This window comes from Stigmatopora argus, chromosome 12 (assembly GCF_051989625.1).
Source record: "Stigmatopora argus isolate UIUO_Sarg chromosome 12, RoL_Sarg_1.0, whole genome shotgun sequence".
In the NCBI taxonomy this organism is placed as follows: Eukaryota; Metazoa; Chordata; class Actinopteri; order Syngnathiformes; family Syngnathidae; genus Stigmatopora; species Stigmatopora argus.
This window is the reverse complement of record NC_135398.1, coordinates 5,265,620-5,290,639: the sequence shown is the minus strand read 5'-3', so window position 1 is coordinate 5,290,639 and position 25,020 is coordinate 5,265,620. Positions and strand designations below refer to the sequence as shown.

Genomic DNA, 25,020 nt, shown 5'->3' with positions numbered 1-25,020 from the left:
TGGTTTTCACAGCTGCGCAGCGTGCAATTCCGAACACGCGCACATACACACTGGGAACACAGAGGGAGGAGGGAATCGCACTCCTATCAGTGGAGGCCCATCATTCAATACGCCGATTAGAAGGGAGCAGCCATAATAAATGCATGGTGTCAAAACAATGAGACTTGCTTGGATTTCAGTTTTTATTGAAACACAACCTACAAGGTCTGTGAAAAGTGTGTCACCAGGTTGAGATGGTCAGGTGGGGGGGGGCACTTAGATCTCCATCAGCTGATCGGTGCCAACAATGACCTCATTGGTCCGTTCGGCTAAAAACACAAACAAAAAACTCTAATAAATATTCGCTGGGTTATGTGGAGGTGAACAAAAAAAAAGTATGTTTTCATATTTTAATTGAAGCTATCGTGCGAGTCCCAGAAACAGACGGTACATGGTCGATTGGTCGCCGGTCTTTTGGTTGCCGATCTTTTGGTCGCCGGTCTTTTGGTCGCCGGTCTTTTGGTCGCCCAGAAGGTTATTGATAATTACCATTTAAATCGTTGCTCAAATTCCCTAAATACAAACTGCGAATTACTATTTTGTCATACTTAATGCCCTATTAATTGATAGGCTAAAGAAACGCTCCAAATTTCCCTGACTTGTTTTTTGTTGGAGAACTTGTTAAGACCCTGACTGACGTAGCTTCTTAAAGGGACAACACATGTACATACAAACTCTTATTCACTCGCACGTCGGCTCAGTGAAACTGCTCAGGGCCATTGTTGGCTTTGATTGATGCGTAGACCATGTTGTTTTACCTTGTTTTGTCGCCGGTCTTTTGGTCGCCCGTTGTTTGGGTCCGGGCGACCAAACGACCGTGCGAGTCCCAGAAACAGACGCTGAATGGCACATCTTAGCTCATGCTGCCTGCTACCTGAACCTCGCAAAGGAAACAGATGATGCTTGAAAGTACGTCTGCTCGTGGCCGCTGTACGCGCCTCCCTCCCTCTATTCAAGCCTTCCAAGCCCCAACATCTGGACTGATCCAAAGCAAATGGTGGACAAGAATAATGTTCCATTCACGCCAAGCGGCTTCAAGTGTGAAGGAATCTCCTGACAAACGGGTTTTTCCTCAGCTGTGTGGATGGGGAGGCAAATGGGGCATGGGACACATCGGGGTTGCAATAACGAGTCTGTAACCAATATACAGTGGTACTTTTACAGACGAGAGCTTCAATTTAGAGTTTTGGTTTTGAGTTCTGTGATACGGTTGGGAAAAGTGATATTTTTATGAATAAGTGAAATGGCCCGTTATTAAAATGAGATTTAGTAAAGCACATAAGAACGAGTAGAATGAAACAATTAATGCATCATGATTCAGTAAGTAAGAATTCAATAAGTGACTAGGTCACTAGGTTGCGGTACTTTTAGATGTTTTTGGCAATAGATATGTATTCCTTGTGTCAGGTGGAATCCATGTATCTTGAAGACAATGACTTTTAAAGGAAACATTTAAATTAAATAAAAACAAGATACCGAGATAGAAAGATTTCTACAAAATACACCTATGTGTGCATTTTCAAAGCGCACAGCACAGAATGACTTGTGTACACACCAATATAAACACCTGACAGCAGTCTGTCTGTGTGTTTGTCTAAGGGTGTGTGTGTCAGACAGCATGGGTGGTCCTTGCGTCCTCAAAGCTTTAAAAGTACCGATAGTGTAACGTCTAATGTCTTCAGCAGCCTCACTCATCTGACTTTTTTTTAGATTTTGATGAATGTAATCAACAGTCATTCTGGAAGATCAGATTTTATCTTCCATCCATTCTTCCTATTCCACCTACCGTCTTCCATACTGTCTACAATTCTTCTAAGTTACTATATGCCCTATTTTGATGCAACCATAACAAATAATTATTCATAAATATTCCGTACAACTTATCCTCACAAGGTTTGCATTGGTTCTGGAGCCTATCCCAGCCATTTGATTGAATATACCAATGTTCAGGCCATTAAAAAGACAAAAGACGACACTTTGTTTTTCTCTTGACAGGACTTTGGCAGGGCGTCTTACGCGCTACAATTATGCAAGCCAGTTTGTAACATTGGATGATATGTTAGCAAACCATATGCCTTGCCAGTAGTCACATCTGTGCCAAAACACACACTATCTAATTTGCTACACTTTGCAGATGCTCTAAAACGACCCAAATGAATCCAGGCTTTGGGTATAGGTTGATATGTTTCTGACTAATACTGAATATACTGGTATTAACTTGAGTAACTAAAAATCCATGCTAATTTAACTCAGTAAAAAAGGCATTAGTTTACTATGGATGGACCAATTTTAGATTGAATTTTGTTGAAGATTATTACCACAGCAAAAGTCAAAGTGGCATTTCTCCAATTGCTCCATTGTTCATTTAATTAGGCGGTTCGGCGGTCTAGTGGCCCGAGCGTGCGTCTCTTTCTCTTAACGTGCATGTGCGAGCTGGACGTGGCTGGAGGGCGCTGCTGTTGAATTCCGGGTGGTCCTGTTCTGGCCCTGCTCTCCAACCTCTCCATCAATGTGACACACACGCACACAAACACGCATTGACCGAAACTCACGCATACACCCACGCACATGCTCCTATATAGCTTTGGCTACAAAAAGATTAAGAAAATTCTTTAAAAAATCTAATCGCTTGATCATAGAGAGGAAAAAAATCAGTCCTTTGCTTAATGACTTTCCACCAGAAACCCCACAGATGCAATGCGCTGCACAATTCAAAATTGAACCTGCCCTTTTTTGCACGATTTACTACAGGTTAGTTACATTTCTGCATTTTAATATATGAATAAAAACATTGACTGTTTGATAAAATACCCAGACAAGGAATTGTTCAATTTAAAAACTTTTTGAACGCGAACATACGTATTTTTATGGGATTTTCGTTTTTTAATATCTATGGTAGTTGCTCACCTCCGGGTTCAATTTGTTGTCCGCTTCCCACCAGGCAGTATTTGAGGTCCGAGCCACGGCCAATTACAGCATTGCTACAGATCACACTGCCCTGGATGTTGCATCTGTAAGACAGCATTTTTTTGTTTAGTTTTAAACACAAGAGACCACTTTTGCTACTAAGAGATATAGTAAACTGCAGTGTTAATTATTATGTATAGAAGGTCTAGAAAACATGCATGTGAAAAATGTTACATTGTACGCTTACATGTCACTGCATTGTATGTGTTCAAACAAGGGTAAACTAGTTTTATAAAGCGGAAACTATCAAAGCTATTCTTTAGACATGTACAGCGTTTTCGAACTAAAATGGCGGAAGGTAACGTGGCAAACAAAGTCTGTTTTTATGACATAAAGTAATGTAAATGTCTGTGTTTTATGTTCAGTTTGTCAGTAAACTTCAAATGGGAGTGGCATTAAACAGCTTGAATCCTTGGTTTTGAAGGTGTTTACTCTTATGAGGCTTTTGATAGTTACGTGTATGTAGAATTTCTGCTCACAAGTCAAAGCAAAAAAATAATATCTTGAAATTGTATCTCAAAAAACCCTTAGTCCGATTATTCGCACCCCCACAGTTTGAGAAATGAGTTCCTTGTGTTACAAAAGAGTGGTGTTTAATTTATTTCAATCCAAAAACATTCAGAGTATTCAGGAGACTCACAAATGAATTTAGGAGTATAATGGTTATACTTAAGTTGGGTCCAGTTATGTCAAAACCATGATTTTCTCACTTAACTCTTTTAAGCGCCTGAGGAATATTTATTCTCGTTAATTCCTCCAAAAACGTGTGTACCCCTGCCCACGCACACACACTTCCAAGCATTCGCTCTGGAAGCGATCCAATACAACCACAGCTTTCCACCAGGCAATGATATTGATGTCGTGCCATGATGGAGGTGAGTGAAACATCAGATCTGTTCACACCGTCCACCTGCTCTGAAAGGTTCCATATCAACAATTCCTACTGTGTCTAATGACATTACATTAGCATTTATATTAAAGAACAACAAGAGCGGGCACATGCGCTACCATCTCTTAGGACATAGCGGGCGGGGGGCAGCTCCCACCTAACTTGGCGTTACTGACCTAGCATGCATGCATGCTTTCAGCCAAACCATAGCCATAAAATTTTTGGGAGAGGACATACAGACGGTCTTGTGTTGGCTGAACATGGAGGCTATGTGTGTGTGTGTGTGTGTGAAATGCTTGGGATGGAGAATGTGTGTGTACGTGCTTCAGTAGCTTGGGGAGACTAGTGGTGAACATATGTTGGTCTTGCCCGGGCAGTGACGCACACACACTTGGCCCTCTGTAGCCCCCAAACAGACAGGTTTGTATTGGCCCGTTTTATTCAGGTGGTTAAGCCAGGAAGGTCCGCAAATGCGTGTGTGTGTGTTGTGTGTGTGTGTTGTGTGCTTTAGTGACTGCCATGGAGGTGGTGGTGGTGGTGGTAGTTGGTGATTGGAGATTAAAAGAATCCCAGTTTTGTAACACTAGCGAGAGATGGGGAACGAGAGACCACCAAAGAAGTTTCAAAGCTGAAACACCACTAATTACGAACACCAGGGCTCCTCCTTGCCATGACCACCCCATCCTCTCTCTCTCTCTCTCTCTCTCTCTCTCTCTCACACACACACACATCAACCCCCACCTCCTGTTCTACCCTCCCCTGTAAAGTTGACCCCTACTATCCCCCTTCCCAAACACGCAGCGCTTTGTCAACAAGCTCTGGTCAGCTCCAAACAAAGAAACCAGAAATGCGAGGGGTTTCGCCGACATGGCCAGGGTCTGCTAATCCGCTCATACTGGCTCTTTCTTCCTTTCTTTCCCTGGTTCTCCTTCCTTCTTAGGTCCCAAACGAAAGAAAGGAAAGAATTGCAATTTTCTCCCCGGAGTCGAGCTTGCTTTGGTACTTTCTTTCTCATCTCGCTCGCTCTCGCGCTCATTCATGCCTTTGTGCATGTGCCTACGTGGTGGTGATGAGGGTCCCTACACTGGCTGTCTGGGGTCCTCGAGAGGTTTTGGAGAAGCGATGTAGAAAGATGAAGGGACACGAGGGAGATGGCGTCGACGCCTTGCGAAGAGAAAAGAGAGAAAGAAAAGAAGCGGACGCTTTGAATAAGTACATTCTAGATCCAGACTTCAGGGCGAGATGAATCTCTTTCCACCAGAGAGGATAGCTGATTAATCTACATGGCAATTCGACAGTAGATTCTGCTTCTTTCAGTACAAGCACTTTCTTGTTGCAGCTGCACGAATGAGTGACTTGGCGTCATGATGACATCAGTGAAATATGTGCGGCATCACAGATGATCCCAGCGTGATTTGATTCACTCATTACCTCAGCAAAGAAGGTTTTTGTTGTGCTTGGTTGTTTGCAATTAAGATTATGCAAAAACTACTGAACCGAATCCTTGGGGAGGCCAAAAAAAGAGCCCGTCCAGTTTGGGATAAAGGTGAAGAGCCAGGGTTCTCTCCCCACTGATTTTGTTAAAAGTAAGGTTATTGGACCAAAAAGAGCAATGGTTGTTTAAAAAAAATAAAAATAAAGATTTTCCATTGAAAAGTTGTAATATTAAGGCATGATTTGGGAGTTCCTCTTTTCTGGGGGGAAACTATGCCTAGTACATAACTGAAGTTGTAAAGGAGTGAGAATAAAATCATAATATTGGGAGTAAAAAGTTGCAAGAGTAAATATAAAGGTCTAAGACATTTGTCAAAGTGGCGGCCCGGGGGCCAAATCTGGCCCGCCGCATCATTTTGTGTGGCCCGGGAAAGTAAATCATGAGTGCCGACTTTCTGTTTCAGGATCAAATTAAAATGAAGATTATAGATGTATATTATATTTCCTGATTTTCCCCCTTTTAATTCAATAATTGTAATTTTTTAATAATTTTTTTCTGTTTTTAGTTCAAAAATCATTTTGTAAAATCTAAATATATATATATATATAAAAAAGCTAAAATTAACATTGTTTTAGATCTATAAAAAACTGAATATTCAGGGCTTTTAATCCAGTTCTTTTAATCCATTTATAAAAAAATAAATCTAAATATTATATCTAAAATGGTCCGGGCCACGTGAAATCAAGTTGACGTTAAAGCGGCCCGCGAACCAACCCGAGTCTGACACCCTTGGTCTAAGACTAAGTGTGAATATGAAAATAGTCTTAATGTTACAAGCAAAAAGGTAAAAATAAAAAGTAGTCCATTGAGACAAACATTAGAGTTGCAATAAAGTTGGAACATTATGTTTTACCTCATTTACCTAATTTCTTTCATGTAGTACGTAAAATGGAGGCATAAACAGTCCAAAGTTTATATTCATATATTTCAAAACGTGCATCCTACATCTGCAGAAAAAAAACACCCACATTTCATCAAACCCAAATTGTTATTCGGATTTGCTCGGCAGGTTTCCATTCCCTCGTTTCCTAAATGGCGCAGGATTTTTACTGTGTAGAGTAACAAGGGTTTATAGTGTTCTGCAAATTCCATAAGCAGTGGGAATCCTGGTGTGGCCAAGTAAATTAGCGGTCAAATGAGATATTGGGATGTTGTGTGCTTCACTTCAGCAGCTCTGTGTTTGTTTGGAGCTGGCCTCTGGCTGGTCGCACACCAATAGGCAAATTGTGGGCCCAGTGCGCCTTGTTTGACCCCGTGGAGCGTGGAAAACAAAACCTGTGACACCTCCCATTTACAAAGCATCTGACTTAACGCGCACACACCCCTACACCGCACATAGATAGCCACATTAGCCCGCAAGCTTTTAGTCGTGGACATTTATAGTCCTTAATAAGAACATGTACTGTAAGGGTTATAGTAGTTACTCCAAAATAATGTTATCGGCTTGGTGGCAGCATCGTGCTATTGGGATCTTTTTTAATGGTAGGAATTGGGAAAATACTCAGCATTGAGGGAAAGACAAAAGCAGAAATATATAGATACATTTTGAATAAAAGCAGGGGCAGAATGCTCAGGATCTCAGTGAGGCAATGGTTTGTTTACCTTCCTAAGCACAAAGTCATGACATTTGGGTATTACCAATGTCTTGGCAAGATGAACTTTTTTTTAAAATCATTATTACACAATGCAAGCATGTACCAATGGAATTTTACACAGCCTTTGAGCTTATTATTAAGACCTGAGCATAAACATGCATGGAAAATTCCTTCTGAGAATATTTTTGAGCTCACTTAAAAGTCAAAATGAGTATGAATGTGGAATCTTACCCTTCTTCAATGGTAACACCATGCATGACGATAGAGTTGGTCACTCTAACCTTCTCCTTAACGATGGTGGAGCTTCCAATAGTGGCCCTTTTTATTGATGTCTTATCCGCAATCTGACAAAGAGCTCCAATCATGCTGTCGGATCCCATCTGAGCAGATGACAGAGCACAGAGACATTACTCATAGCCACTCACACACACAGACTCTCACACACATGTGCAATCCCCATCAACATCTAATATAAAATCTGAGATCATCTGACCATATGGTGACAATTAGCACAACTTCAATTCACCAGGAAACATGAGACAAAATGTTGAAACAACCGCTGACACAAACCTGACATCTTTCTGAAATGACGGCAGATGGGTGGACTGCTGGCTCTTCAGACAAAAGCTTGGGAACCTTGCAACAAAAAAAAGTGAGTGTGATTAATCAAGAACATATGAAGCTGTTATCTTACCATTGGAGAGTTTGGAGCTTACCAGGCGATTCGCCTCGATGTAGGCGGCAAGCGTGTTGACGCGTAAACAGAGGCCTTCTTCCATGATGTGGACGTAGCAGCGAAGTTTACCCCCATGGTATGCCTCGTCCATGTCCCCTTGATGGTCGTTCCAGCAGGAGCGCTCCTGGGCCAACTGGAGGAGAGAGTTGTCGCGGGACGAGATGAGAAGCTCTGGGAAAAGGGACACGTTAGTGCTAAATATTAGGAAAAACTAAAGAATTTGCGTCACACATCATGCATTATGAAGAGGACTACGAAAAAAATCTGTATTATTAAAGACAAAATCCATACTGAACATAGCTTTGGAATATTTTTTCATTTTGGTTCAACTTTCTGTTTAATTTGACTGTGCCACACATTTTAATCATTACCAAACATGATTTAATTAAACCAAAACACAAAGTATACACAGTGAGTCATACTTTTTTGTGACACAATTACAGCTCATTGCCAAAACCGCTACCCTAAAAGACAAAATATGGTATTGACACAGACTATCAATGTTGATAAATCCTTACGCCTCAGTATGCACACAACTGGTTTAAAACATCTGTTGATAAAGTGGAAACAATTCAGAGCAAATGTTTGCTTTGTAATAGGAAACAGTACTTCTTGTGTGTTTTCCCCACCATTGTTTATCGAATTGTCACTCTTCTTCTGGCTTTGCTCATCAGTATCATCTTTACATTTTGGACCGCTCGTTGCTTTGGAAAACTGCTTGCGCACCAGATATGGCACTAGCTCACCACGGACTGATGAAATAGATCTGCAGTAAAGAGGAAAGTGGCTAAATTAGCTTTTATGTAAAGGAATGTCACTATTTTACCACCCTGGAATTACAAGTCTAAAAGGCATATAGTCATGTTTTATTCATTAATTTCTTCTTCTTCTTCTATATAATACTGGAGTAAAAACTGTCAGTGACCTTGTGATGATTTTATGAGAAGGTTATGATGAATCAGGGGGAACATCTTTTCTCTGGACACAGCGCTGTGCTCAATGTTCCTCTCCAACACCCTGCCACCCCCTTTACCCTCTCCTTTACTTTCTTTTAAAGAGGGGATTAGAATTTCCATGTGAATGACAGGAGAAAAACAACAGTTACTGTGTCCATGTCTTATGGAGGGAAGGGAGGAGGAACATGGTGGTGAAAGGGCGAAGGAGAGGAGCCCAGAGAGTCAAATAACGAGACCATCAATAGCAAATGCATATAAAAAAATTGCAAAACCTGCAGAAATTTGTGTTATTTGCCTAGGCAGTCAAGGTATGAATTTCTTGAGTGATGTTTGCGGTACACGGTCGATTGGTCGCCGGTCTTTTGGTCGTCCGGAAGGTTATTGATAATTACCATTTAAATCGTTGCTCAAATTCCCCAAAATACAAACTGCGAATTACTATTTTGTCATACTTAATGCCCTAGTAATTATTAGGCTAAAGAAGAGCTCATAATTTCCCGGACTTTTATTGTTTTTTGTTGGAGAACTTGTTAAGACCCTGACTGATGTAGTTTCTTAAAGGGACAACGCATGTACATACAAACTCTTATACACTCACACGTCGCCTCAGTGAAACTGCTCATGGCCATTGTTGGTTTTTTTATTGATGCGTAGACCGTGTTGTTTTACCTTGTTTTGTCGCCAGTCTTTTGGTTGTCGGTCTTTTGGTCGCCGGTCTTTTGGTTGCCCGTTGTCACAGTCGGGGAGACCAAAAGACGGCGACCAATCGACCGCACACGGATGTTTGCTGCGATGACTAGCACGTACCAAATTTACAAGCTATTCATTGGTGCTGTTACTAGTATTTTTTAACTACCTTAACAATATCATGCAGTACATTTTCTTCAGGCGTTACTATTCTGATCAACTACAGGAATAATAGAATTTGAGCACCACACTAAAAAACAACCAGGAACATCATTTGGACTGTTTTGACACAGAGTAGAATAAAGATAGAGATATTTCCGTAATCCACATCGCTTACGCATGATACTGTGAAGCATCATAAAACCATGTGTGATTTTCATTCAATAACAACACCTCGTAAGTACATATTTCCACGGCAGGGGCTGCTAATTTCGGACCACTGGTGTGAAGCGGTGGGCAGCCAGGTGACACCGCTTTACTTCAGAGGCTAAAGGCCTTACGGCCTGCCTCAGTGACACGTTGTAAAACAAATTAACGCCTTGGTAGAATACCCTGCTAACAGGACCTTTCAAACCCTTGCGCACTATTTGTGACTCTCTTTAACATTTGCTACAGATTAAGCAGGCAACGTGCACTCATGCCTGGGCAATGTTTGTTAAATCAAACCTGTCTCATTTCAGAATGTTGAGGAAGAAAAAAAACACAAGGTTATACAGGGAACCTCATAATTTAGAAATGCTTGAACTCACTTGTTTTCCATTAGAAAGTCAACCACTGCTTTTTTTATGCAGTAAAGGTGAGCATCTATGAGGCCTGTTTTGATTAGCATTCTTGGATGTCTGCAGAGACAGAGACAGAAGAAAAGTAAGCGTTAGGATAGTACACAATAGCTTATTTGAAGACAAAAATGTCCTTCACAGAAGTGTTTTTGCTTTGATGAGAACATGCCATCGCTACTCTTGCTATACTCATTTTATGGCTCTTTCTCCTTCACTCCAAACCCTGTCACATTATAGGATAGCTCACATGATGTAAGCCAGACATAGCGAGACAGACATTAAAGTCAAGAGGGATCATAGTTGTCTGCCGTCCTGTATAGGCTACCGTAGAGGTCGACCCTGGTTCCAAGAGCCTGTAACCGAGGGGAGGCAGGTTTATGTCGGTGGGGGAGTTGTACGCAAACAAACGTGACATTTACGAAGCGAGAGCCAACGAAAAGCAAGTTGTTGTACTTCAGGTTTCAAGAAACAAATCCACCTTCTCCCCCTTTATGACATTCACTTATACCCCCATGCCCCTCCATTCATCATTAGATTGTAAAAAAAAAACAGCAGGGTAGGGTCCCTCTTCCCAAAAACAGAAGATGGCAAACTTTTGCTTTACACAGAGACCACTGCTGCAACACATTTTCCAACATACACTGTAGTTAGTTATTTAGATTGAATTTGGTTGGAAGCATTTGATTTGAAAGGACTGTGTCGCATTACCACAGAACAATCATGGAGCTTTGACAAAATGAGAAGCAGACATGGTGGTTCACTATTCACGAGAAAGCTTTGACACGAAAACCTTGTTTTTTTTCTCCCAAAACAGAACCGAAGAATGTCTGGCAAGTCCTACTATTTGAAAATGACTAATGTGCCATGCCTACAAGCCTGACTGGTTGTCTGAGATCTGAGCATTACTATTAATTATGACAGAAGGTCTGCAACTATTTGTGCTGAATAAGTTTTAAGGAAAAAAAATACACATACACACATCTCTGAAAATGGCATGGTTGGATTAAAAAGTGAAATTGATATACATATATGTATATCAAGTATTCCACTTCAGGACAGGCATAGTTATTAAAAAAACTGGAAAAAACTCAAAATTTGAGCCAAATGGTCCAGAAAAGTTTTTTTTTTGCACTTAATAGCAGGTCCATCAATCAATATATTATTTTTCTTGATCTTGGGCTAAGTGTGTCTGTAATATTACTTTTCACAAAAGCTAATTTAAGCCAAAATTGCATATTCACAGTGATATTGTAATGGAATAACCATCTTTACAGTTGTTTGTTAATTCTTCTCTTTGGGATTTCAGCTAAAGAGCAATATCAATCGTCCATTTGCATGCAATTTCTAAGGGAATATCATCATTGAGGAAGTTGAACTGCTTGAATGGAACAAGAACAACTTCATCATAACCTGTAGAGGAAAATTCGGATTGATATTAAAACAAAACGTCCATGCATTCTGACAAGTGTGACTCCAGAGGATTGCATGGTCACACACATTTTACAACCTAATGCCATCCATCAAACTGTGTGTGTTCCTTCTCTGTGTGACGCCATTTTCAAAGCGTAAAACCACATGTGCGTGCGCAAACACAAAGACCTTCTGTGTGTTTGTGTGTGTGTTTCACTGTATTGATTCATAACATAATACACAGGTGTGTCGAGGGCTAGAAAATTGGACTCTCTAGCTCAAAGGTGTCAGACTCGGGTTGGTTCACGGGCCGCGTTAACGTCAACTCGATTTCATGTGGGCCGGACCATTTTAGATATAATATTTTGATTTTTTTTTTTATAAATGGATTAAAAGAACTTTTTTATAGATCTAAAACAATTAGCAATTTAGCTTTTTTATATATTTTTAGATTTTACAAAATGATTTTTGAACTAAAAACACAGAAAAAATGGAGTAAAAAATTACAATTATTGATTTAAAAGGGGGAAAATCAGGAAATTTAATCTACATCTATACTCTTCATTTTAATTTGATCCTAAAACAAAAAGTCGGCACTTATGATTTACTTTCCCGGCCACACAAAATGATGCAGAGGGCCAGATTTGGCCCCCGGGCCGCCACTTTGACACATGTGCTGTTGCTTGTGACATTGCTCTTCATTACTGACACGTGGGAGTAAAGGAGGGCATAATATCAAGAATAGGTAATTTCGTATGATGATCTGATGACACATGGGCTCATGAAATAAACGTGTATAAAACTAGATTTACACAAATCAGTGAAACTCCTAACAAACTCCCTAAACTCCAACACTGGTGGTAAAGATTTAAATAAAGTATTATAATATCACAACAATTACTGCAATTGCAACACAGCATGTGCATAAACTATGGGCAATATAATAGCTACTTTCACATTATACAAGAACCAACATGTCTTGTGGTCGCAAAAATCACGGCTGAAGTTGCTGTTAGAAAGAAGCAGGTATTTTGTCCCTCGGCAGGCGAGCATGACACATCTATTGAACTGATGACAATAACTGAACCTCGGCTGAAGAGAAGGGCCACAGCTTGCTGTATTTTTTTCTTCTTCTCTAAACCAGTCATCAACGGCCACTGTGCGTCCTGCTCTTTGTTCCACCCCACCCCCACACACAGCATAACAAATGGGGCCTCTGGTGAAACAAAAGGCACCTGACTGCACTCAACCAATTATACCTGCTCGTTGAAAGGGTGTCAATTAGCTCCGTTAGAAAGAAATCCTGCAGTTACTGCGGCCCTTTGTGCAATAGTTTGGAGACCCATGTATTTTAATTTAGTTGTAAACAGAGCTCCATGGAAAGTCAGATGTTGAAGAATGACTGAAAATCCCCTCATTGGCCAGGTTTCCTCGGGTGCAGCAACATGGCTGAGGGGCTTATTGAGGATATTTGGCTGTAGTTTGCTTAATAAAAATGCCTATGATTCCCCTAATACCAAGAAAGTCTAATGCATTTTATTTTGAGTCTCATATTTGAACCCGCTTAAACCCACACATGTTTTACTGCTGGTGAATTTAGGATAGTCTGGCATGCCAGCGACACAAATCCTGATTAGAAACCAAAACATCTGGTCTCCCAATAAAGTGGAATGTAGTTTTGTAGGAGTGTGTGTGCAATCCTTTTAAACTGCTTATATTGTAGACTGGATAAGTTCATTTATTAATTAATGCAGAGGCCAACATCAGTATTAAAATGACAGGATTAAGACATCTATTTAATTACCTGGTCAAGATTGACTTTCGAATCGATAATCCATCCTCCAAATCCACCTCATTGGCCATAAACAAAACCCTTTTGCCAGACTGGTCCACACCCACAAAATCTCGCTGCTCAGCTGCAGATAAGAAAGTGAATTTGGTGACAAAACAAACACATGAAAAGTAACATTCAGAAAATGGTCATCTTTAAACGTACCGGTTTTCTTTTTTCCTTTTTGGCCAGGGACCGTCTCTGTGAATTCATGGCCTTTGCTCATTAGCATTGCCAGTGTTGCATCATGGGCCCGGAAGAGATCGACGACCTCATGAAGTGCCACATCTGTTATCACGTCACAACTCAAGATCAAGATGTCCGTCTGAAGAGACAAGAAAACAACCCTAGATTGTTTATTGTCAAAAATAGGGGATCTATTAAAATGAAATCCCCACTCACTATTTCACAAATTGATTTCTTCAGATAGGTTTCTTTGGGAACTTTTCTCACTTAAATTCACATATTTTTTCTGGCATTACTGTATCAATTGTGCAAACAAAAAATGGATTAAAATAGGAGAAAGTCCAAATAAGGTTGGAGGAAAGAGGATTTTTTTTGTACTATTTTATCCCAGTTACTGAGTAACACCCTACACCAAGGTACATTTAAACATCAATAGACTGCTTGTGAACCCCATTAAGATATCACTTACACCGCATAGGAGCGCACGCAATATCAGTCATTTTAACAAGCCCCCACTACATCATTGGTGTTTATGTGCGTGGGTATGTGTGCATGGGTTTTAACTTGTGCCTCCGTTCACAGTAGCCATTTGTCTGCTCAGTGATGCGGGCTGTCAGCATGAGGACTAATCCTACCATTAGTACCCACCGCCTTATTGACAGAAATAATCTCTGATCAGAAAAAGTGGAGCGACATTGAAACTGAGATAGTCTAAACCACCTGTGTCAAAGTGGCGGCCTGGGGGCCAAATCTGGCCTGCCGCATCACTTTGTGTGGCCCGGGAAAGTAAATCATGAGTGCCGACTTTCTGTTTTAGGATCAAATTAAAATGAAGAGTATAGATGTATATTAAATTTCCTGATTTTCCCCCTTTTGCAGCTTGCGAACCAACCCGAGTTTGACACTGGTCTAAACTATAGGGGTATCTTTACTTACAAGTATAATTTGTTTCATCATCAATCTTGACTCAATTTACATACATCAAATCAATAATCCGTATCAAAGTTAACTGTGATGCCATTACTCAAATGTAGTCCCTCCCAAAACAAAAAGTAGCAGTAGATAAATGTGATGGTTATTAACTAAATTTGGCAATTCCTGAGGTTGGGTTGTATACTACACATGCCATAATTTCTGAAGCTATGAATTAGTAAACAAGATGTTAATGTGCACTGAAGGGAGGGGAGTTATCGGTTTGTGAGTGAGGGGAGTGTAAGATTAGGTCCAAGGGTCATGTAGTTGACCCGGTGGCAACTTATAGCATTGCCTGGTCTGGACTTGGCGACAGGAAGCTGCCACAGCAAGGCTGCGGCGCCTGCAGGAGATCTACCGACACAACGACCCAGAGACCTTTCAACTCGCCCCTATCTTAACACACAAACACATAGGAAGGCTTGTACACATGCCCCTAGACAGAACACACACATGGACACTCAAAGGCGACGGCAGAGTGGAGTCAGCTGGAGAGAGAGAGAGAGAGAGAGAGACACTTTGGCCTTTCAACAGCCAAAATCTCTGGACAGGTCAGGACCACACACATGCTACCACACACAGTCACAGTGTCTCTCCTTTTTGTTTTGTTTTGTTTTTAGCTTCCTTTATGAAAGCCATTCTTAAACAAGGAAATTTGTCAGCTTGGTAACAGTGGTGGGCAAGCAGATTTCTGCTCTTGTTCACAATCCCGTAGGTTTTGTGCTTGATCCATTTATTTATGTTGTCCATGGGTGTGATGACTGTCTACAGATCAAAAAACACCAGTGGGTGTAGCTTTAGGCTATAAGCACCCAAATAAAGTTAATTCCTTGACTGCAGCACTGGACGAAACAAAGTTGCTCTAAAAATAAACAGTTTTTACATTAAAAACACAGTAACTTTGACATACTACTACTTACAACAGTCAAAAGGAAACATGAATAACCTTCCCACTGTTCTAATGGCTTAAATGTTATTTCATAAATTACAATCTTCGACTGGGAGCAAATAATCAGTGTCAATGAAAGGTGATCATCAGGTGTCAAACCCAAGGCCCGGGGGCTAAATTTGGCCTGCCACATCACTTAGTATGACCACAAAAGTGAATTATATCAATTAACATTTAGCCTAAAATACCAAAATTGCAAATAGGTGCCAGTTTTAAAAACACTAAGATATTAAAACCATTGTGTTACTCTACATCCTTTAAAAATAAATTGAATTTTTGTTCACCTGAGACATTCATAAATTGGTTCGCAACTAAGAAAGTTCTTTGAGGGAAACCATAACTAAAATGTGGCCTGTGAAAAAAAACTTTCAGAAATCCCTCTAAGTTTGTTCTGGCATCATTCTTCATCTCACCCCTCGACTCTCTCTTCACCTTTTGTGTGTGCCTTGAAGGTCAACAAGCATTTTGCAAACAACAAGCTGAGTCAGCCTGGAGCTGCCAGGTGAATAAAAGAGGGGGGAACATTTCTAGGCGGATTTGAGAGAAGAAAACATGCATCTTAAGTACACATTTCACTCAGTGGACTTAACGTGGAAGGCTTTGGCAACGTTCAGGCATAGGCACTCATCTTTTGTGCAGCTTCACTAAACAAAATAAAATATCCTGCTTGTAATCTCTCTTGTCAGGGATCAGAGTTTCTCTACTCCCTGAGAGATTATTCTAAGTATTTTGTTTGATCGGTAACACAAAACCCCCTCATAGAAGCATTTTTTTAGTATAAATAGATGGGCTAGTGTGTGTATGTCTACTCTGTATTCATGTACCAAACTGACAGTTTGAATGATTCCACTGCTGGGATTTGGCAGACCATGGTTATGGTCCCTCACTCATCACCCTGCAGTGTGAGAGTGTGTGTAACTCAATGCCTCTAATCTATCTGGCTGCTCAAAGGATTATTGACTCCAATATCCTCAACGGCAGCGTGAGGGAACTTGTCCCATTGGAGTGTGCTTGTGTGCGGTTACACTACAGGTTAAATAAAGAAGACTTGGGTGTGTGGGAATAATAAGAAATGATATGGTTTCATACAAATGCCAGGGAGGGGGCATTAGAGCTGTCAAAACTCATCTTTATACACAGCACAACTAAGCAAGCTATGAGACAGTTACATGTCGAAACAGAGTTTTGGAGACAAATATTGTCAATCATAGAGAATTTGACTGATCTAATCTTTGCACCCATGGGATTAGGATGGGCAGACAAGATAGTTAGGCTGACACTGATTTGAAGAAACCAGCAGAGGGCGTAATGAATTCAGGCCCAATCCTCTTGCCACTTAAATTGTCCTGTTTTGCCGTTACAGTAAGATAAAGAGAGTTGTGGCGGATTTAGATGGCTCCATAGTAGATTAGCTTTACGAACTGAAAAATGACACCTACTTAATTGTGTGAGAACAAATTATTATGTGGCTCAAACCTTGATCTTTGGCTGGATGCGTCGTAGAGCGTCGGCTGTGCCCATGTCTTCATCTTCCGGGATGTAAACAAAGTCGAGTTTCATCTTCACGTCCATTTTCAGTTTGAGGTCAGTGCTCATCATCTTTTGGACCTCTTTGGTAGTAACCACGATCACCTCTGAAAGTCAAAAGAAAACATGTTTTCATCATTATGTTCATGTTGGTATGCTTGAACTGGTAAGATAGTAAATCCTGCGTCTTATATGACATACAGTACATCTGGCACCTTAAGTGTCAATACAAATGTCCAATATATCACAATGTGCTTAAGTCTCGTCTGCTTTTATTCAATTATTAACACAATAGGGCATGGTAATCGATCAATTGCTAATTGTTGAATATGTTGATTGTATATTAATTGTTTCTTGAAGAATTGATGCAAGATGAAGTGCTCTAATTAGCTGCAACAGGTCAATATACCAATTCCTAATGCCACACGAGATGTTCATTAGATAATGGCACATTCCAGCCACTAAAATTAGGCTTCCCTTTAAGTAGATAATAACACGGGCAGACTTCTTTACGGTGTCTGAGAATTGCTGCCTTATCTGTATTAAAATGCTTTGTGCAATGCATTGACTGACTCGCTGTGTCAGCCTAGTAAAAGTAAATTGCAGGCCTTTGGCTAGGTGGCTGCAAACAGTAAAAAAGTGCTGGCCACACATGGCGATTATATATAGAAATGTAGTTTTATTAGGGGCAGTGAGGAGCAACAGGCCTTTTTTTAATTTTACAATGAGCAGCCCTGTTTACTGGCAAGAACAGCACACTGCAACAAATCCCTTTATAAGCCAAGCGTTTCTGGACTGACCGCATGTACCAAGCACGAGAGGCCAAAACACTACAAGATAAAATGAGTTGAGACACACACACCACACTGAGTTAGGACCTACACACACACCGGACAATTGCTTATGTAATACTGACATGTTGGTGAAAATAAGACTGGAAAATCAGCGTCACTTTAACCCTCACAGCACAAACAAACACTCTGTTAAAATGTAGTGGCATAGTGTTTTTCCATTAGCAAAAAAAAAAGAAGAAGAAATACAGACAAACAAGACACAATTTTTGAAAGAATATATATACACATACATATACACACACTTGCCTATATATTTAAAACAGGATAATAAATATGTATACATTTGGTCTCTCTCGTGAATATTGACAGACCCATTCATAAAATACTGATATAAATTTGCCCAATTTTAGACATGAAAAGTGTAGTAAATGTCAAAGATAGACCATATTCAAAGAAGCAAGAGCACAATTAAGGAACTGTTTCTCACCATCAAAGCCCACCCTTTCCAGCAGGTTTAGAGGGTACCATATGAGGGGCCGGTTCCCAACCGGCAACATGGCTTTGGGGGTGTTGTATGTCAGATCGGTCATCCGAGAGCCCCCACCGGCCGCCATCAACACCGCCTGCAGCTCCATGTTGTTTGCTAGCGACAACTGCAATGGAAATTAAATTATTCAAATCACATGACAAGTATAAATATAATAAACTAAGACACTCATAATCACACATTTCCCATTACAATTACCTCAAAAGTGTTAAACACTAATACACCAGCACGGTCCTCTAAATACTATTTAAAATGATGAAGTTATCATTCAGGCGGCCCGACAAGCGAGTGGATAGCACGTGGGCCTCGCAGTTCTTGGGTCGTGGGTTCGATCCCAGGTCGGTCCTCCTTTGTGGAGTTTGCATGCTCTTCACGGGTTTGCGTGGGTTTTCTCTAGGTACTCTTTCCTCTTTCCTCCCACATCCCAAAAACATGCAGCGTAGGCTGGTTGAACACTCTAAATTGTCCTAAGCTATGATTGGCAGTTCGTTTCCTTGGCAACTGCATCAGTGGTACCCATGACCACCCCCCTCCAAGCCCCCCACCCCTACGGCCGGTAGAGTGCGGGATTTAATTAACTTTAAAACTTTTAACAGGATCGGAAGACAAGCCAGTCGTGTAAAATGCCTTTTCTACAAATATTTACCTATCAAAGACTGCTGAATCCCTGATGATCTCTCCACCGTGGACACAAGTTGAATGGACTGCTGTCAGAGTTGTTAGCATTCAGCTAACATATAGCATATATTTACTGTCTGCTGCTTAGTCGACGAGTAACGCGCAGCTGCAATTTGATGAGGAACGAGCTGGTAATGTCATAGATTTAAAAAAAACGGGGAGATTTTAAACTACCGATTTAGAATAACAACAACGAGGCGACATTAACAGTCTGTTGCATGATTCTATCACGGTGGTAACACCGTAACTTGTCCGACGGGGAAACAATTCCAAGGAAAAGTTGTTCGCATCAGAGTTACCACTCTTCCGAATTGTACTGTATAGTACAATTAATTTCGATCCGTTTAGCATCCACAAGTAACAAAACTCTTCTTGCTTCAGGTTTGACGACTCATATTTCATAAAGCCTTAACGGAGACTTAACGGTAAATTGAGATCGGGGAATGTGACTTTTGTTTGTGTTTGCTCTGACCTTAAAATGAACTTGACTATAGTATTCCATGAAACACGTGATAATGTAGGCGTCACAAATGAATTAAATCGTAATTTATATTAAAAATAACTCCATCATTATCTTTAATCCTTTAAAAAGGATTTGCTGGGCCACGTGTAAATAATGTTTTAGTGTTTTAAATTGCTTCAGTATTGTTTGTACAACAAATCTGGTTTATAACAAATCTAAGAATGCATTTATTTTTACTTGTCGATGTCTTGTTGCTCCTTTGGAGTCTGAAACCAAAGTTAAAGGGAATATGATAACAAAACAAGAACACGCTACAATAATAATAATGCTTTTTTTATGTGTACTATGTACTGGGCCACCTGATGATGTAGTGGTTCGCTCACCTGACTTCCGTGCGATTGATTGTCAGTGCAAATGGTTGTCTAACCCTTGTGAGGATGCACGGTACAGATGATGAATGAATTTATATTATTTACTAGAGTGTTGTACAGTCAGGAGTCATGAACTACCCAGTCTGTTTTACATGTGCAGCTGATTTGTCAGTTAAAAATGGCCGTCCAAACACCAGACAAAAAATACAAAAACACATTGCAGTGAGATGTGGGTGGAGAGTGTGAGTGTGTCTGTGGGGGTGGTCACTAGTGTGGACGTCTGGATGCAGAATGATTTGAAATGGAGCCTTAAAATTTAATGGATGCTCCTCCTCTGCTGCAGCGTTCAGTAAATCATTCTCAATTCGGCGAAACAAGCCAGTTGGATTAGCTCTCTTTAGATCATAAACATTTTCAGCACAGACCACCCAGACAGAGTACAGAGCTGAGGCAACATTGTGACTTGTGTAGGAGACTGTGTGTATGTGTGTGTGTGTGCGGTTCGACATCACCATGTCCAAAAGTGGCCTCACACATTTGAATGTACTGTATGTGCTGTGTACCACATATACTGTATGTTGTGGTGTGAATTTGGCAAGGCGCTGTGCTCCACTCCGCTGCTGTGGAAACCAACAAAGGCCCGTTTAAAATCCAATGTCAGAGATTTAACGCACGCACATAAAACCTGGAGATAAAGATGTCTGACCGTGCTCTTGGCCCAAAGCACTAACACACATTTATTCAGTGTAAAAAGACATTCCTTTCTAGAGGTCTATTCATTTGAAATGACGTGCCTTTCTAGATGTCTCTTCATTTGAAATCATGTGCCTTTAATGACTTTGAACGCCTTATCCTCACTTGCTTAAAAACAAGTATTGTAATAGCGTCTTTTCACGACTAAATTCATTTTGCCACAACCAGATTTCATTTACAGCAGGTCTTAAAATCCAGCTGCAAAAACAAGTGCAATAGGATGTTTTGACGCTGCATTGTCATCATTTCCAGATTATGAAATTGTCTTTTTTTGCTCCACAAACAGGGCAGACTTGGGGGCTAGTCAATGCCTGGAAGCAACTGGGATGTGTAATAAAGAGGGAACATTTGGGCAGAAGCCCTGGCGCAATCAAACCGTAAGTACCAGTGTCTATATTTATGTATTTGAAAATATAGAATGCTCAAGGCATTTAGTAGAAGCTTTTAAACAACAGTAACATTTAGTATTTTCTTACTAAGACGTTATTCAAAATCAGCACCAACCTCCTCGTCATCAGTTAATCCCTTTATATGGCAAACTGTATGGTTGTACCGAGCGATCGGTTGAGAACACATTAAAACAGGTTGTGTAACTGTATCCATTTCTGCAAAAACATGTCACTCAAATATAAGGTATCGATGTACATATCTTAGCTCACAAACCACATGCAAACCTTTTCTTCTCAACCTAAATGTTTATTGCAGAGCAAAACATTTCATGTGTGAGGCCGTGTGTGTGTGTGGTCCTGTCTTGTCTTAGTGTGAGGTTGGGAGTGGAGGTGTTTGTTCGCATGTGTGTGTAAGTGCGTGCATTAAAGATACTTATATAAAGATATAAAGATACTGATATAAATGAGGTGAAATCCATTACAAAAACTAACTTGTAGTTCTAGCCTATTTTTAGGGTACTCCACACTAGAACTGAAAAACTGGTTTTGACTACACTTGCCTAACGATAGTGGTTACCTGGGTATCACGGTACACGGTCGATTGGTCGCCGGTCTTTTGGTCGCCGATCTTTTGGTCACCGGTCTTTTGGTCGCCCGAGAGGTAAGTGATAATTACCATTTAAATTGTTGCTCATATTCCCTTAATACAAACTGCGAATTACTATTTAGTCATACTTAATGCCCTATTCATTATTAGGCTAAAGAAAAGCTCAAAATTTCCCGGACTTTTATTGTTTTTTGTTGGAGAACTTGTTGAGACCCTGACTGACGTACCTTCCTAAGGGCATACAAACTCTTATACACTCACATGTTGGCTCTGTGAAACTGCTCCTGGCCATTGTTGGCTTTTATTGATGCGTAGACCGTGTTGTTTTACCTTGTTTTGTCGCCGGTCTTTTGGTCGCCGTTGGTCTTTTGGTCGTCGGTCTTTTGGTCGTCGGTCTTTTGGTCGCCGGTCTTTTGGTCGCCGGTCTTTTGGTCGCCCGTTGTCGCGGTCGGGGCCAATCGACCGCACATGGGGTATCACTACTAGAAGCATACTTTTGAGGAATCGCTAAACTAATTGAAAATCAGCTTTTGAAAAATTCTCCCATGCTTTTTGTTTCATGCAGTATGATTCTCTACAGTCAGCGAATATTCTCTCCAGGTCATAACTAGAATAAGCAAGAACATAACCTCATGCTCCACTGTGGTCCGAGCACAACTTGGCAAGTCCAAGGACGTTTGCAGCCTTGTAACTTTTAGTTGGATATTTTGTCATGTGAAAGAGAAATTGTCACACATGAATGTCACCGCTGGTTGATTTATGCCATGAATTTAAACCCTCCTGCCAAATGGACCTAATGATGTGTTTCATTTGAATAAAGGAAAATGAGTATGCTCTCTTATCCAACAATAATATTTTTAAAAAAAGAAAAAAAAAGATGGAGTGTGACGTTAAGAGCAGGGAGTACATGTATACTTTAGCTTTAAATGTCCCTGTGTATCCTTCTACTAAATGTATGTATATTGGCTCACACCCAATTCTTCACACTGAAAACACAAATCTGTGAGATTCTGTGAGAGAGAAGGAGGAAAGTACAAGATAAAAATGGCTTGTAAGATCTTTTCTTTTTTTAAATGTAGTCATTTGCAAGGAAGGCTGATTATTGCTTTAGTGGTTTCTGCATCAAGAAGAAAACACTGTGCAAGTATTTGGTTTCAGTGAAGGTAACAGAGGAAATAAATTACAGCTTAGTGAAGACACTTTTAGAGGGCTTTGTAACCCACTTGTGTTCACTTTCATTCCCATGTGGCAATATTATCACATGCTGTTGGGAAAGACAGATGCAGAGTCAGATGCAGCAAGATCAGTACTGTAAACAGAGCCAAATACTTTCATTGCTGCCTATCAAATTTTATCCTCCATTGGAGATCGAGAGGGAAGCGCCGCACCGCATGAGAGAGTCAATAGATTCAACATATCATGATCAAATATACATCTGCTTAGTTTTCATACTGAATGTGACTGTGGTGAGTATTAAACTTGACATGCTTGTTAATGAATTGTAAAGACAGGGGGCGACTTGACATATAGGCCCCTTTGACGCGTTGGAAGTATTCCATCTCACCGATTTGTTATTTTGTCATTATTTTTTCCTGTTATATGCTCATTCAGAGTTAAGGAAAGCTAAAGAAAATCTGGAAAATTATGCCTCAAAATACAACCACAGCACCATTACCAACAAGATTAAATCAAACAGTGTGTTTTTAACCTTTTTTTTTTCATTCTTGTATAAATACAGTACATAATATAAAAAACCCATTAAAATAACAACACAAATTTACTTCGAATATTCAGGCAAGATGCTTAGAGATGAGATTCTAGATAGCAAAGCAGTAATGCCCGCATTGTTAATGTACTGTAAAATCAAGGTTTGCATTGGGGTTACTAAATATTCCTTGAAATAATTACACCAAAATGTGTTGCAGCTCAGTTGAAGACTTGCCATCATCTTCAAACGTGCCCGCAAAACCTCCCATGCAAAGGAAATCCCAAAGGGGAAGATGAAAAGAGGTTTTTAGATCCTATGGTCGTGCAAAGGGACAATAAAGGACTTGGCTATAATTTAGAAATACTTTAGGAGAATTGTGTTCTTCCAAAGCTCATAAAAAGATTAGTTTTTTTCCACCTATAATTTTGACTAAATTAGACCAAACACCCATGGATGATCGCATTCATATCCTTTGTTAAAAATCTTTTCATCTTTCACAGGAGGGTCTTGTCTACCAGTAGGAAAAAGCATACAAGCAAATCAGTTTCAACCAGTAGAAGCAGTGAAAGACCACCATCTCATGGAGCTAAGAGGTAACAACCACGATTTTTAATTCCTTTTGGAAGCCACCTGAGATTTTTGATCTGAAATCTAATATACAGAGAAAATAGACAATCTTAAATTGTTGGGCTAATGTCAAGCCATATATAATTACACAGTGGACACTATAAATATGAGATTTAGCAAGTAGACAACACGGTGTTGTGCTTGATTCTTCATAAAAACAAGTGTTTTGTTTTGGAATCAAGTTTTCTGTTGCTTGATTTTCATGAATAGTACATTAAACAATTTGTCCAATTTATCTTTAATGCTGAATACTGATTATGTTAATTTGAAAACTTGGCAGAATATGTTTGGGGGGTTACAGTATAATAATAATAATAATAATAATAATAATAATAATAATAATAATAATCGGACATAGGCTCTGTCATCATCATTGACTTGACAAAAGCCTACCATATTTTCACGACTATAAGGTGCACTTAAAAGCCTTAAATGTTCTCCAAAATAGACACAGCGCCTTATAATCCAGTGTGCTTTATATATGGAAAATAAAATAAAATGTGTCATTAATTGAGGGTGCGCCTTATAGTCGTGAAAATACGGTAATTGTCATCATACCCAGAAACTGCGTATGACGAAATTGGTGGTGCTTCTCCATAAGGTGCGTTTTCTCAGTAAAAGACTCAAATAAGTGAAAATAATTTCAGACTTATTATTTGGCATTCTGCCGTGATGGATACATCGCATCACCCCCCGGAGCGGATCACTTACCTCTCACTGTCTTTCATTTACCTTCAGCCAGTAGGAGGCAGCTTATTTACATTTCTATATATCACATGTCATAAAATCATGTCAATTAGTTGCCATTTCCGTATCCTATTATTCGCAAATTTATGCTATTAGTACACACTGAGGGATAAACATTTTGTAGGTGCTACTTGTTTTAAAAAGTTCCAGAACATCTACTCTGTCCTACGAGACAATGATTTAATGCAATAATCATAATTTGTGCCTCCTCCTGTTTTATTGTGGGGCGAATGCATAGAAAAACATCAATTCTATAAAATACCCTTGTTTGTTTGGACATAGCTTAATGATTGAATTGAATGAACAGCACAATGCATG

The 25,020-nt window shown here is 40.0% G+C and overlaps 1 protein-coding gene and 1 long non-coding RNA gene across 3 annotated transcripts; one reads left to right on the top strand and one right to left on the bottom strand.

The window, feature by feature from the left end:
* Nucleotides 1–168: 168 nt before the first annotated feature.
* eif2b3 (eukaryotic translation initiation factor 2B, subunit 3 gamma) lies at nucleotides 169–19,425 on the bottom strand. Its single transcript, XM_077615590.1, has 12 exons — nucleotides 19,006–19,425; nucleotides 18,300–18,465; nucleotides 16,968–17,125; nucleotides 13,550–13,709; nucleotides 13,358–13,469; nucleotides 10,114–10,203; nucleotides 8,351–8,487; nucleotides 7,702–7,892; nucleotides 7,556–7,621; nucleotides 7,217–7,365; nucleotides 2,947–3,050; nucleotides 169–308 (listed from the first exon to the last, which is right to left on the bottom strand). Exons 2-12 carry the CDS (start codon nucleotides 18,445–18,447, stop codon nucleotides 256–258), a joined length of 1,368 nt encoding a protein of 455 aa, XP_077471716.1. The 5' UTR covers nucleotides 18,448–18,465; nucleotides 19,006–19,425; the 3' UTR covers nucleotides 169–255.
* Nucleotides 19,014–23,923, top strand: LOC144085908 (uncharacterized). 2 transcript variants are annotated; one of them, XR_013304287.1, is made up of 3 exons: nucleotides 19,014–19,462; nucleotides 20,911–21,001; nucleotides 23,829–23,923. It is a non-coding gene; the product is annotated as an uncharacterized LOC144085908 (long non-coding RNA). The 2 variants fall into 2 exon arrangements; XR_013304286.1 differs by lacking the exon at nucleotides 23,829–23,923 and adding an exon at nucleotides 22,186–22,316.
* The last annotated feature ends 1,097 nt before the right edge of the window (nucleotides 23,924–25,020 follow it).

Excerpts from the sequence above, each read along its gene's own strand:
- eif2b3 (XM_077615590.1), bottom strand. The coding sequence starts at position 18,447 with ATGGAGCTGCAGGCGGTGTTGATGGCGGCCGGTGGGGGCTCTCGGATG. Across the intron at positions 13,470-13,549 it reads AAAAGGAAAAAAGAAAACCG|CTGAGCAGCGAGATTTTGTG; the intron begins GTACGTTTAAAG and ends TCTTATCTGCAG. Across the intron at positions 309-2,946 it reads ACAACAAATTGAACCCGGAG|CCGAACGGACCAATGAGGTC; the intron begins GTGAGCAACTAC and ends TTGTGTTTTTAG.